Raw genomic sequence first — 12,149 nt, 5'->3', positions numbered from 1 at the left:
GAGTGGCCATCACATAGCCCTGACCTCAATCCTATAAGACATTTGTTGGCAGAACTGAAAAAGCGTGTGCGAGCAAGGAGGCCTACAAACCTGACTCAGTTACACCAGCTCTGTCAGGAGGAATGGGCCAAAATTCACCCAACTTATTGTGGGAAGCTTGTGGAAGGCTACCCGAAACGTTTGACCCAAGTTAAACAATTTAAAGGCAATGCTACCAAATACTAATTGAGTGTATGTAAACTTCTGACCCACTGGGAATGTGATGAAAGAAATAAAAGCTGAAATAAATCATTCTCTCTACTATTATTCTGACATTTCACATTCTTTAAATGAAGTGGTGATCCTAACTGACCTAAGACAGGGAATTTTTACTAGGATTAAATGTCAGGAATTGTGAAAAACTGAGTTTAAATGCATTTGGCTAAGGTGTATGTAAACTTCTGACTTCAACTTTAGGGAAGGGCACACTGTTTTGTTAGACTTCAGTGCAGCCTTTGATATCATTGATAATAACATATTGCTGAAAAAACGTAGGTGTTATGGATTAACATCTTCTGCCTTATCAAGGATAGACAGTTATCTATCCAATATAACACAGAGGATTTTCTTTTAATGGAACCCTCTCTAATACAAATTTGCTTGATTGTGGTGTACTGCAGTGCAGCATGCTTGGACCATTATTGTTTTCTGTGTTTACCAATGACCTTCCACTGACCTTGAATACAGCCTGTGTGTCCATGTATGCTGATGACTCAACAGTATACCTGTCGGCTGAAACAGTAAAATAAATAACTGACACCCTTAACATAGGGCTCCAATCAGTTTTAGAATGAGTAACTAGCAATAGGCTGGTGCTAAATAACAAAAAAACTAAAAGCATCATTTTTGGGACAAATCACTCGCTCAACCCTAAACCTCAACTGGATCTATTATTAAATAATGTGGCTATTGAGCAAGTTGAAGACACTAAACTGCTGGGTTTCCCCCTAGATAGCAAGCTATCATGGTCAAAACATATAGACTCAATGGTTACTAAAATGGGAAGAGGTCTGTCCATGATAAGGCATTGCTCTGCTTTCTTGATATCTCAGACAACCAGACTGGTCCTACAGGCCCTAGTTTTGTCACACCTGGACTACTGTCCAGTTGTGGTCAGGTGCAGCAAAGAAGGACTTAGGACAATTGCAGTTGGTCCAAAACAGAGAAGCACATACAGTGAGGGGAAAAAAATATTTGATCCCCTGCTGATTTTGTACGTTTGCCCACTGACAAAGACATGATCAGTGTATAATTTTATGGTAGGTTTATTTGAACAGTGAGAGACAGAATAACAACAACAAAAAATCCAGAAAAAAAGCATTTCAAAAATGTTATACTGTATTTTAATAAGGGAAATAAGTATTTGACCCCTCTGCAAAACATGACTTAGTACTTGGTGGCAAAACCCTTGTTGGCAATCACAGAGGTCAGACGTTTCTTGTAATTGGCCACCAGGTTTGCACACATCTCAGGAGGGATTTTGTCCTACTCCTCTTTGCAGATCTTCTCCAAGTCATTAAGGTTTCGAGGCTGATGTTTGGCAACTCGAACCTTCAGCTCCCTCCACAGATTTTCTATGGGATTAAGGTCTGGAGACTGGCTAGGCCACTCCAGGACCTTAATGTGCTTCTTCTTGAACCACTCCTTTGTTGCCTTGGCCGTGTGTTTTGGGTCATTGTCATGCTGGAATACCCATCCACGACCAATTTTCAATGCCCTGGCTGAGGGAAGGAGGTTCTCATCCAAGAGTTGACGGTACATGGCCCCGTCCATCGTCCTTTTGATGCGGTGAAGTTGTCCTGTCCCCTTAGCAGAAAAACATCCCCAAAGCATAATGTTTCCACCTCCATGTTTGACGGTGGGGATGGTGTTCTTGGGGTCATAGGCAGCATTCCTCCTCCTCCAAACACGGCGAGTTGAGTTGATGCCAAAGAGCTCGATTTTGGTCTCATCTGACCACAACACTTTCACCCAGTTCTCCTCTGAATCATTCAGATGTTCATTGGCAAACAACAGAAGGGCCTGTATATGTGCATTCTTGAGCAGGGGGACCTTGCGGGCGCTGCAGGATTTCAGTCCTTCACGGCGTGGTGTGTTACCAATTGTTTTCTTGGTGACTATGGTCCCAGCTGCCTTGAGATCATTGACAAGATCCTCCCGTGTAGTTCTGGGCTGATTCCTCACCGTTCTCATGATCATTGCAACTCCACGAGGTTAGATCTTGCATGGAGCCCCAGGCTGAGGGAGATTGACAGTTATTTTGTGTTTCTTCCATTTGTGAATAATCAAACCAATTGTTGTCACCTTCTCACCAAGCTGCTTGGCAATGGTCTTGTAGCCCATTCCAATCTTGTCCCTGACATCCTTGGAGAGCTCTTTGGTCTTGGCCATGGTGGAGAGTATGGAATCTGATTGATTGATTGATTGATTGCTTCTGTGGACAGGTGTCTTTTATACAGGTAACAAACTGAGATTAGGAGCACTCCCTTTAAGAGTGTGCTCCTAATCTCAACTCGTTACCTGTATAAAAGACACCTGGGAGCCAGACATCTTGAGAGGGGGTCAAATACTTATTTCCCACATTAAAATGCAAATCAATTTACAACATTTTTGACATGTGTTTTTCTGGATTTTGTTGTTGTTATTCTGTCTCTCACTGTTCAAATAAACCTACCATTAAAATGATAGACTGATCATTTCTTTGTCAGTGGGCAAACGTACAAAATCAGCAGGGGATCAAATACTTTTTTCCCTCACTGTACCGAATACCACACAGGAAGTTATGACCACTCTGACATGTTTGCCAAGGTAGCCCCATTACCACCAGACAAAATGTAGATAGGCAAAGTATCTCTTTCGGCTGGGAATGACAATGAAAGGTGAAAGGTGAACATTGCTATATTAGCAGAACACTGCTTCTATGGTATTATATAAATGGTTGTTTATTCTACATGGACCTGTTACTACATTTGAAAGTTATCAAAACACTGTTTGGAATATCTACATAAATTCAGCAATTACATTCTTCTCATATTACTCTGTAGGCTACTGACCGACAGCTTCCTCCGACATCTCACCATACATCTGCCTGTAGTTATTGAAGTCAACCTGCAGGAGGTTTGTTTGTTGTGATTGAGTGAGGGGAAACGGCTGCGTGCAAGGTTCTGACAGATGGGTGTGTCTTGGTGTTGTCAATGTCACACCCAAGATACACCCACATCAAACCACACCCCCAAGCCAACTCACAGTTGGCGTCTGTTATGGCCGCCAACATTTCTTGAGCAACAAGGCAAAAAATTAGGCCAAATCAGCGCATGCGGTTCCCCTTTAAATAAGCGTGTACAGATAACGATGAACAAGCACCGTCCATCCCCAGATGCGCTGATACAGTGACGTGTTTGACATCCCAGTCAAGGGGACAATAAGTAGGTCACAGTGACACACATCAGGCATGGCACGTCACTGGCTGCACCGCTCCTCCACTTGGCCGCCTGTCACTAAATGGATAGGCAGGATGGATTATTGAGTGCTCCTTTAGCGAGCAGCGGAGTGCCATAAATTACTGCTAATGCGTGCTGTCACTACGGAATAACACAGCGCCCTGTCACAGTGGGAAGGAGAGGAACTTTATCAAATGTGCCACGCCAAAGGTCATCTGTCACCGGCCTGATATGTGACAGACAGGTCCCTGTCTGTCTTGACTACGACGGGAGGCGGGAGGGAGAGGGGGAAAGGGGAGGGTAGAAGGATATGGGGAATAGGGGAGGGTAGAGTAGGGCCATATAAAATCTGTTATTTTTTGCCTGATTCTGTTATTTTTTCAAAATCCTTTTTTCTCCATTTAGGAATCTGATTGATTGATTGCTTCTGTGGATAGGGGAGGGTAGAGTAGGGCCATATAAAATCTGTAATTTTTTGCCTGATTCTGTTATTTTTTCAAAATCCTTTTTTCTCCATTTAGTTTTCCCAGGTTTCCGTTTTCCCCAGTTCTTTCAGGTTTTCGCTCTCAAAATCTAACTTTTTTCATAGAACATCCAATTGAGTTGTTTATCTAAGTCCACAACAATGCTGAACCTTTTGACACGTACAAACACACAGGTGTGCTCATTCCACAATGGTCCCTGCAGCATACACTCAAACCGGTGTGATTAGAACACTTCATTAGAACATCTAGTTACGATTGACGCAACAGTCAGCGTTTGAGCTGGCCACACCGTTTTTTCACAAAAAAGTTTTGCACAAACAGTTTTTACAACGTTATGCCCTCAATGTGAGTAGTTTGGATGCAATGTTCAGACATTCACAGAAGTAGCAACAGCATAACACTATTCTCATCCAAATCGGAAAATCCTAGCGCTAACTGAGTAAAGACTGAGCTAACACAAGCGGTCATATTTAGCTAACTCTCAAGTGATAGAAACCATAATATGAATTAGCTAATAGCAAAGATTATTTACAATTTATCATATCACATCACGGGTGCGCTCACCAGTGATATAAATAATTGAGTAAAACACTTTCTAAAAGTCAAAAGTAATCCAAAGGGTAGTTTGTGCTCGCCGCCAGGTTTGTTTTTCTGCGTCAACCAAAGATAAGGAGAGGTGACAAGATGAGTTGGGTCTATTTGCAGTATGCATGTTGAAGGCAAAGGGGATATGTTGTCTACAATCATTCATTTCCCACCATTCTCTTCCAGAGGTTTACTTGAAAGACGAGTGAACCATCCCTTCATCTCGTTTTGCTATAACATCTTTGGTCTGACAGACGTTTACGTTTTGTCGCCACAGATGGTTTAAGTTTCTACTGTTGTGGCTAGATGGAATAGCTAGGCCTACAACAGCTCTATCTAGTAGTCACGACAGGGGCAACTGTTATTGAAAACTGTAGCATTTTCCTAACCTTAACCTCATTCTCTTAATTACGTTAATTCACCTAACCTGCTGCATTCATTCTCCTAACCTGCCATGTTAATTATCCCAACCTGCTATGTAAACAAACCATCTGTGGAGACAAATTATCAGTATCACCACACCGGCAGCCAATCACATCACCACTGCCACTCACTTGGAGCCATTCAGTGTTGGTGTTTATGTATGTATCTAGCTAAGCTGTAGCATTAGCAATGTCTTTCAAAACTCACAAATGCAGAAATCCTGGAGATTTTTGTAAATTCTGACAATGATTCTGAGACCGTGAGGAATCAGATTCTGACAGTGAGAGTGACAGTGAGGAGCTGCCCCCCAACCTTGTTGCCATTGAGAACCATGAATCTGAGGACCCCATGACCACCGAGTCCCAGGTCCCTCTGAAGATGCTGGTGGTGATGGAGCTAGACCAACAGTGGGTGAAATACAGGTCTGCAGTAGCTGGAACGCCGCCAGCCATTTCACCCCTCCTGGCCCTTCTGTTGGCTTTGATGAGTCCCAGTCTGTAGTGCAAAGCCCCTTGCCATCTCCCTCTGAGGCAGAGTGCTTCAAGCTGTTTCTGACAGAGACATAGTGAAGGAGACCAATCGCTATGCCTTGGAGCTACAGGAGAAGAGAGAGCCACAGTGAAGGTGGACCACCTGATGGGAGACAGAAAGATCAAACCAGACTGTGTGCTTGACTATAACCTCAAAATGGAGGCAGTGGATAAGGCGGACATGATAAACAGTTTTGGGGCATGCCTTCGGAAATCCACTAAGTGGTATAAGAAGATATTTTTTCCATCTGATCGACACTGCTATCCTCAATGGCCACATAGTTCACCGCCAGCTAACAAGTGAGATTATTACTGAACAAGGTTTATTGTAATTGGACATACAGTTCACATACAAATCAAATACAGTTCCATTATACAATTATCTCACCCACCTCCCGACTCCCTCATCATCCTCTCCACTCACCCATCCCCCCTACTCCCTCTCCAAACAGTATGTTGTCCTCAATCTTTTGCAAGAAAAATATACAGTTCCAGTTATGATGTTGGTAAGTTATGTTCAGTACTGTGTGTGTGTGTGTGTGTGTGTGGTTTCTGAAAGTACAGAATAAAGAGGAATTGTTAGTAATTAGAATTAAATATCAGGATATAGCAATATTACAATGAAGTAACATAACACTGCTATAAAAATAATAAATTGCATTGACAAAATCACAATTATGAATGATATAACAGTAAGGAACAGTAACTGAAGAGCTCCACAAGGGGGCAGGGCAGAGCAGAGCTATGCTAAACGGGCCAAATGAAAACACAGGTCATGGTCATGATAAGGCTGGGCAGCTTCAAATATACAACGCAAGCTAATACTTCTCTGACACCATTAGCATTGTTTTACAAAGCTAATAGAATAATGTAGCTAGCTACATAAGCACAATTGAGTATAACACCATAAAGGTTACGAAATAAGTACCTTGTTTGTCTGCGATTATAAAGGAATACACACATAATACATTATGCTCCATACATACATACATACTGTGGCGTACAGCAGGTCAGCCACCAGGGGGAGACTCATCGAGGCCTGGTAACAGATGGAGCATACATCACGAGGCGGTGGCTCCATCTGCTGGACGTGCCAGGTCTCGACGGGCTCCCCGGACAGGACTAATTGGGGCTGATTGAGAGCTGGTGAGTAATTAAGGGCGGATTGCTCACCAGCTGTGCTAGGCCCATAAAGCATCCAGAAGGGCAGCACATGAGAGAGGACTGGGGGAAGTAAGGTAACTTCCATGTAGTTGGAGACGGTATCCTGGAGAGGGTCTCATGGGGGAGACCTAACCTTTTCTTTTGATTATTTTATTAATAAACACCCTTGAAACCCAGCTAATCATACTCTGTCCGTGTCTGATCTGTGTAAACGTCTTGACCCAACCCCCTGATCTGCCACAAGTGGTGGAGAATGCGGGCACTTTGATAACGTGGTCAGATAAGGGTTGACGTTTACACAGCATCAGCATGGACGAGTTGATAGCTCAGTTCGTCCGGGCCCAACAAGCACAACAGGCGGTTCAGGAACGAACGCTGGAGGAACAGCGACTACAAAACGTCTGCCTCGTGGAGGAAGTCAGGAAGCTACAAGGAGGAGCGTCTCCTGAAACCCTTCCCAACCAGTTTTTAATCAAGCTAACGGAAGACGATGACATTGAAACATACCTCTGTATGTTTGAACGGACAGCGCTATGGAAGGATGGCCAAGGCCGAAGTGGGCAAGTCTGCTGGCCCCGTTCCTCTCTGGGAATGCCCAAAAGGCGTATTGGGACCTGAACGACGAACAGGCGGCTAACTACGACGGACTCAAACGGGAGATACTCAGCCGCTACATGTACAACCTGGCCCATTACCAAAGTAAGTTCCTGGCAAAATGGCACTGACCATAGGAGGTGGTCGAGAAACTGGGACCTGTCAACTATCGCGTACGGCAACCGGGGAGACGGAAACCTCAACAGATTTACCACGTGAACCTGTTGAAGAAGTGGCACGAGAGGACAGCCTTGGCCGTGTTATGGTCGGGACCCAGGACGCCAATGGTACCAGTGGTGGTCCCGAGCAGTGAGGACCTCGACCCGGCCCAGAAGCAAGAGCTCTGGGAGCTTGTCGATTGGAACACAGCGGTGTTCTCCGAGAAGCCGGGCCGCACGACCCTCATTGAACACCACATCCGTACCCGGCCCGGGGAAATGGTAAGAAAGAGGCCGTATCGAATTCCGGAGGCCCGACAGAAGGCCGTGAAACAAGAAGTGGAGGCTATGCTGAGGATGGGGGTCGTTGAAGAGTCCCACAGTGCATTGTGCCGCCCCATCATATTGGTGCCCAAACCAGATGGTAGCCGCCTCTTCTGTAATGATTTCCGGGGTGTGAATGACATAAGCGTATTCGACCCCTACCCCATGCCGAGGGTGGACGAGCTAATCGACCGATTGGGAAAGGCCCGGTACATCAGCACCCTTGACCTGACCAAAGGATATTGGCAGGTAGCATTGGCAGCCTCCTCTCGGGAGAAGACGGCGTTCTTGACACCAGACGGTCTGTACCAGTACCGGGTGCTCCCGTTCGGTCTCCATGGAGCCCCGCCCACATTCCAGTGACTGATGAACAGAGTGCTTCGACCCCACCAGCAGTACACAGCAGCCTATCTGGATGATATCATCATCCACAGCCAAGGTTGGGAGGAGCACCTGACGCGCCTCCAGGCGGTGCTGGACACGTTCAGACAAGCCGGGTTGACCGCAAACCCCAAGAAATGCAAGCTAGTGTTCGAGGAGGTGGAGTACCTGGGGTATTTGATCGGACGGGGGAACATCAAGCCCCAGGAGAGGAAGGTTCACGCAGCACGTGACTGGCCCATTCCACGCACCAAGACACAGGTCAAGTCCTTCCTGGGACTGGCAGGATACTATAGCCGTTTTATCCCCTACTTTGCGGCTATAGCTTCCCCCGTTACCGATCTAAACATGGAAGGACGAGACAGAAGCGGCGTTCAGCCGTCTGAAGGAAGCGCTGTGCTCCCATCCGATTCTCGTAACGCCCGATTTCCAGGTGCCGATGATGGTCCAGACAGATGCATGTGATACGGGACTAGGGGCCGTTCTATCCCAGATACACGATGGGGAGGAGCACCCCATCATGTACATCAGCCAAAGGTGATCCAGAGAGAAAACAAATACTCAATTATTGGGAAAGAGTGTCTGGCGGTCACGGACCATGCTCCCCTGGTCTGGGGAAAAGACACAAATGATCGGGTCACCAGGTGGTTCTTGTCCCTTCAACGCTTCTCTTTTTCTGTTGTGCACAGGTCAGGGGCGAAGCATGGAAACGCAGATGCCCTATCAAGAAGGGAGACAGACGCTGCGTACAGCAGGTCATCCACCAGGGGGAGACTCGTCGAGGCCTGGTAACAGATGGAGTATACATCACGAGGCGGAGGCTCCATCTGCTGGATGTGCCAGGTCTCGACGGGCTCCCCGGACAGGACTAATTGGGGCTGATTGGGAGCTGGTGAGTAATTAAGGGTGGATTGCTCACCAGCTGTGCAAGGCCCATAAAGCTGCCAGAAGGGCAGGGGGAATGGGGGACTGGGGGAATAAGGTAACTTCTGTGTAGTTGGAGACGGTATCCTGGAGAGGGTCTCATGGGGGAGACCTAACCTTTTCTTTTGATTATTTTATTAATAAACACCCTTGAAACCCAGCTAATCAAACTCTGTCCGTGTCTGATCTGTGTAAACGTCTTGACACAACCCCCTGATCTGCCACAATACATACATACATACACACATACAGTGTGCTACAGTAGAAATGACATAACATGATATAGAGAAAACGATTATGATAGCGTAATAACTCCAAAGTTATTATTAGTAAGGAAAACAACAATGAAGGCAATGCGGGCGCCGCTGCCTTGAAAATGTGCCAGAGGAGAAAAGTTCTTGCAGGTTCTGTTCTGACTGGAGATGTGCTAATGTCTGCATATTTGACCTGGGGAAACACTGGGGAAGTGCTTGGGCTCTCATCGAAGAGAGAAGTTTGTCCGGCTCATCATAATGCCTCAAACATAAATTGTCTTCCACAGTGAAATGGGCTACTTCTATGTGAATTATTGAGGAGGCAGAACACACCTAAATTCAAACTGTTGTTAAACAAAACTTGTTAGAAAATAATTAGAAATTGACAAGTTGAAACACAGCCCATAGATAATTAGCAGGCAGCGTGCCTTGGTTTGAGGTCAGCGTGGGTTAACCTCTAGTCTAAGCTGTTGGGGGGGGGTACTAAGCTAACATATGGAATTGTTTTAAGATGGTCACACCATTGATCATTTAACTATTTGATTTTGAACTTTAGGATCACATTAGGAATCCCCCCAAAATATAAAAACATGATTTGATAAAATATTGAATTTGGCCTTTACTACTATAGCCCATAGACATGCATTAAATAACACATTCTTAAATGGCAAAATAGACTGTAAAAAATGTATAATAAGGAATAAGGTTTTGAATATCTAGGAGAAATAAGAAAGCTCAGGAAATATATATACACATATTTATACAGGTGCAGCTCAATAAATTAGAATATTGCCCACACTGCCAAAGGTACCAATACCTGGTTCAATGACCATGGGATTACTGTGCTTGATTGGCCAGCAAACTCGCCTGATCTGAACCCCATACAGAATTTATGGGGTATTGTCAAGAGGAAGATGAGAGATACGAGACCCAACAATGCAGACGAGCTGAAGGCCGCTATCGAAGCAACCTGGGCTTCCATAACACCTCAGCAGTGCCACAGGCTGATCGACTCCATGCCACGCCGCATAGATGCAGTGATTCATGCAAAAGGAGCCCCAACCAAGTACTGAGTGCATGTACAAGAACATACTTTTCAGAAGGCCGACATGTCTGATTTAAATTTCCTTTTTTCACTGGTCTTATGTCATATTCTATTTTTCTGAGATACTGAATTTGGGGTTTTCATGAGCTGTAAGCCGTAATCATCAAGATTAAAACAAATACAGCCTTGAACGATTTCACTTTTTGTGTAATTAATCCACGATATGAGTTTCACTTTGCCAATTGAAATATTGAAATTACTTAACATTTCCACAATATTCTAATTTATTGAGCTTTCCACAAAACTACCTCCATACTACCATTAGTTTGTATGGGTTACCTTCAGACCAGTCCCGTGACACGTGTGGGGGTCCTAGAGCAAAGCAGAGAGTCTTTCCTTTCTGTTTAGTGGTCATAATAGTTTGTAGGCCAAACGGTTTGGACGCTACACACGTTTTCGTGAGAAGACTGAATTTCGGGATGTCTGACAAACACCGCTGTAGCTCGGCCAGCTTCCACCGCAGATGCGGAAGACTGACATAGGTGGATGCGGTGGATTGAGAAGCAGCCCACGCGGATATCTCTAATTTAAACAGACTGATTTTGATGGGGATTTTTGTATTATGTTAGTTACAGTGCATTTGGAAAGTATTCAGACCCCTTGACTTTTCAAAATGTTGTTACATTACAGTCTTATTCTAAAATGGATTAAATAAAACATTTCCTCATCAATCTTCACACAATACCTTATAATGACAAAGCTAAAACAGGTTTTTAGACAATTTTGCAAATATATTACAAATATATTCAGACCCTTTGCTCTGAGACTCGAAATTGAGCTCAGGTGCATCCTGTTTCCATTGATTCCTTGAGATGTTTACAACTTGATTGGAGTCCACCTGTGGTAAATTCAATTGATCGGACGTGATTTGGAAAGGCACACCTCTGTCTATATAAGGTCCCACAGTTGACAGTGCATGTCAGAGCAAAATCCAAGCCATAAGGTTGAAGGAATTGACAGTAGAGCTCAGATAAGTTTGGAACCACCAAGACTCTTCCTAGAGCTGGCTGCCCGGCCAAACTGAGCAATCGGGGGAGAAGGGCCTTGGTCAGGGAGGTGACCAAGAAACCGATAGTCACAATGACAGAGCTCCAGAGTTCCTCTGTGGAGATGGGAGAATCTTCCAGAAGGACAACCATCTCTGCAGCACTCCACCAATCAGGCCTTTATGGTAGAGTGGCCAGACGGAAGCCACTCCTCAGTAAAAGGCACATGACAGCCCGCTTGGTGTTTGCCAAAAGGCAGCTAAAGGACTCTCAGGCCATGAGAAACAAGATTCTCTAGTCTGATGAAACCAAGATTGAACTCTTTGGCCTGAATGCCAAGGGTCACGTCTGGAGGAAACCTGGCACCATCCCTACGGTGAAGCACGGTGGTGACAGCATCATGCTGTGGGGATGTTTTTTAGCGGCAGGGACTGGGAGACTAGTCAGGATCGAGGGAAAGATTAACATTTGCAAAGTACAGAGAGATCCTTGATGAAAACCTGCTCCAGAGCGCTCAGGACCTCCGACTGGGGCAAAGGTTCACCTTCCAACAGGACAACGACCCTAAGCGCACAGCCAAGGCAACGCAGGAGTGGCTTTGGGACAAGTCTCTGAATGTCCTTGAGTGGCCCAGCCAGAGCACGGACTTGAACCAGATTTAGCATCTCTGGAGAGACCTGAAAATAACTGTGCAGCAATGCTCCCCATCCAACCTGAGAGCTTGAGAGGATCTGCAGAGAAGAATGGGAGAAACTCC

General features: G+C 45.2%; 1 protein-coding gene across 1 annotated transcript in view; it reads left to right on the top strand.

Moving 5' to 3' along the window:
* The window catches only part of ptpn20 (protein tyrosine phosphatase non-receptor type 20), a gene marked incomplete at both ends in the record, with an annotated part of 149,626 nt that extends 142,235 nt beyond the window's left edge, over positions 1 to 7,391 (top strand). The window contains 2 exons of the mRNA XM_084153066.1: positions 5,244 to 5,379; positions 7,196 to 7,391. Of these exons, the coding sequence (XP_084009192.1) occupies positions 5,244 to 5,379; positions 7,196 to 7,391 (332 nt within the window). The remainder of the gene's footprint in view (positions 1 to 5,243; positions 5,380 to 7,195) is intronic.
* Between the last annotated feature and the right edge of the window lie 4,758 nt (positions 7,392 to 12,149).

The sequence above is a fragment of the Coregonus lavaretus genome (assembly GCF_964263955.1).
Source record: "Coregonus lavaretus genome assembly, chromosome: 36".
Classification (NCBI taxonomy): Eukaryota; Metazoa; Chordata; class Actinopteri; order Salmoniformes; family Salmonidae; genus Coregonus; species Coregonus lavaretus.
The sequence above is the reverse complement of the archived record's forward strand: the minus strand, read 5'-3'. Positions and strand labels throughout refer to the sequence as shown.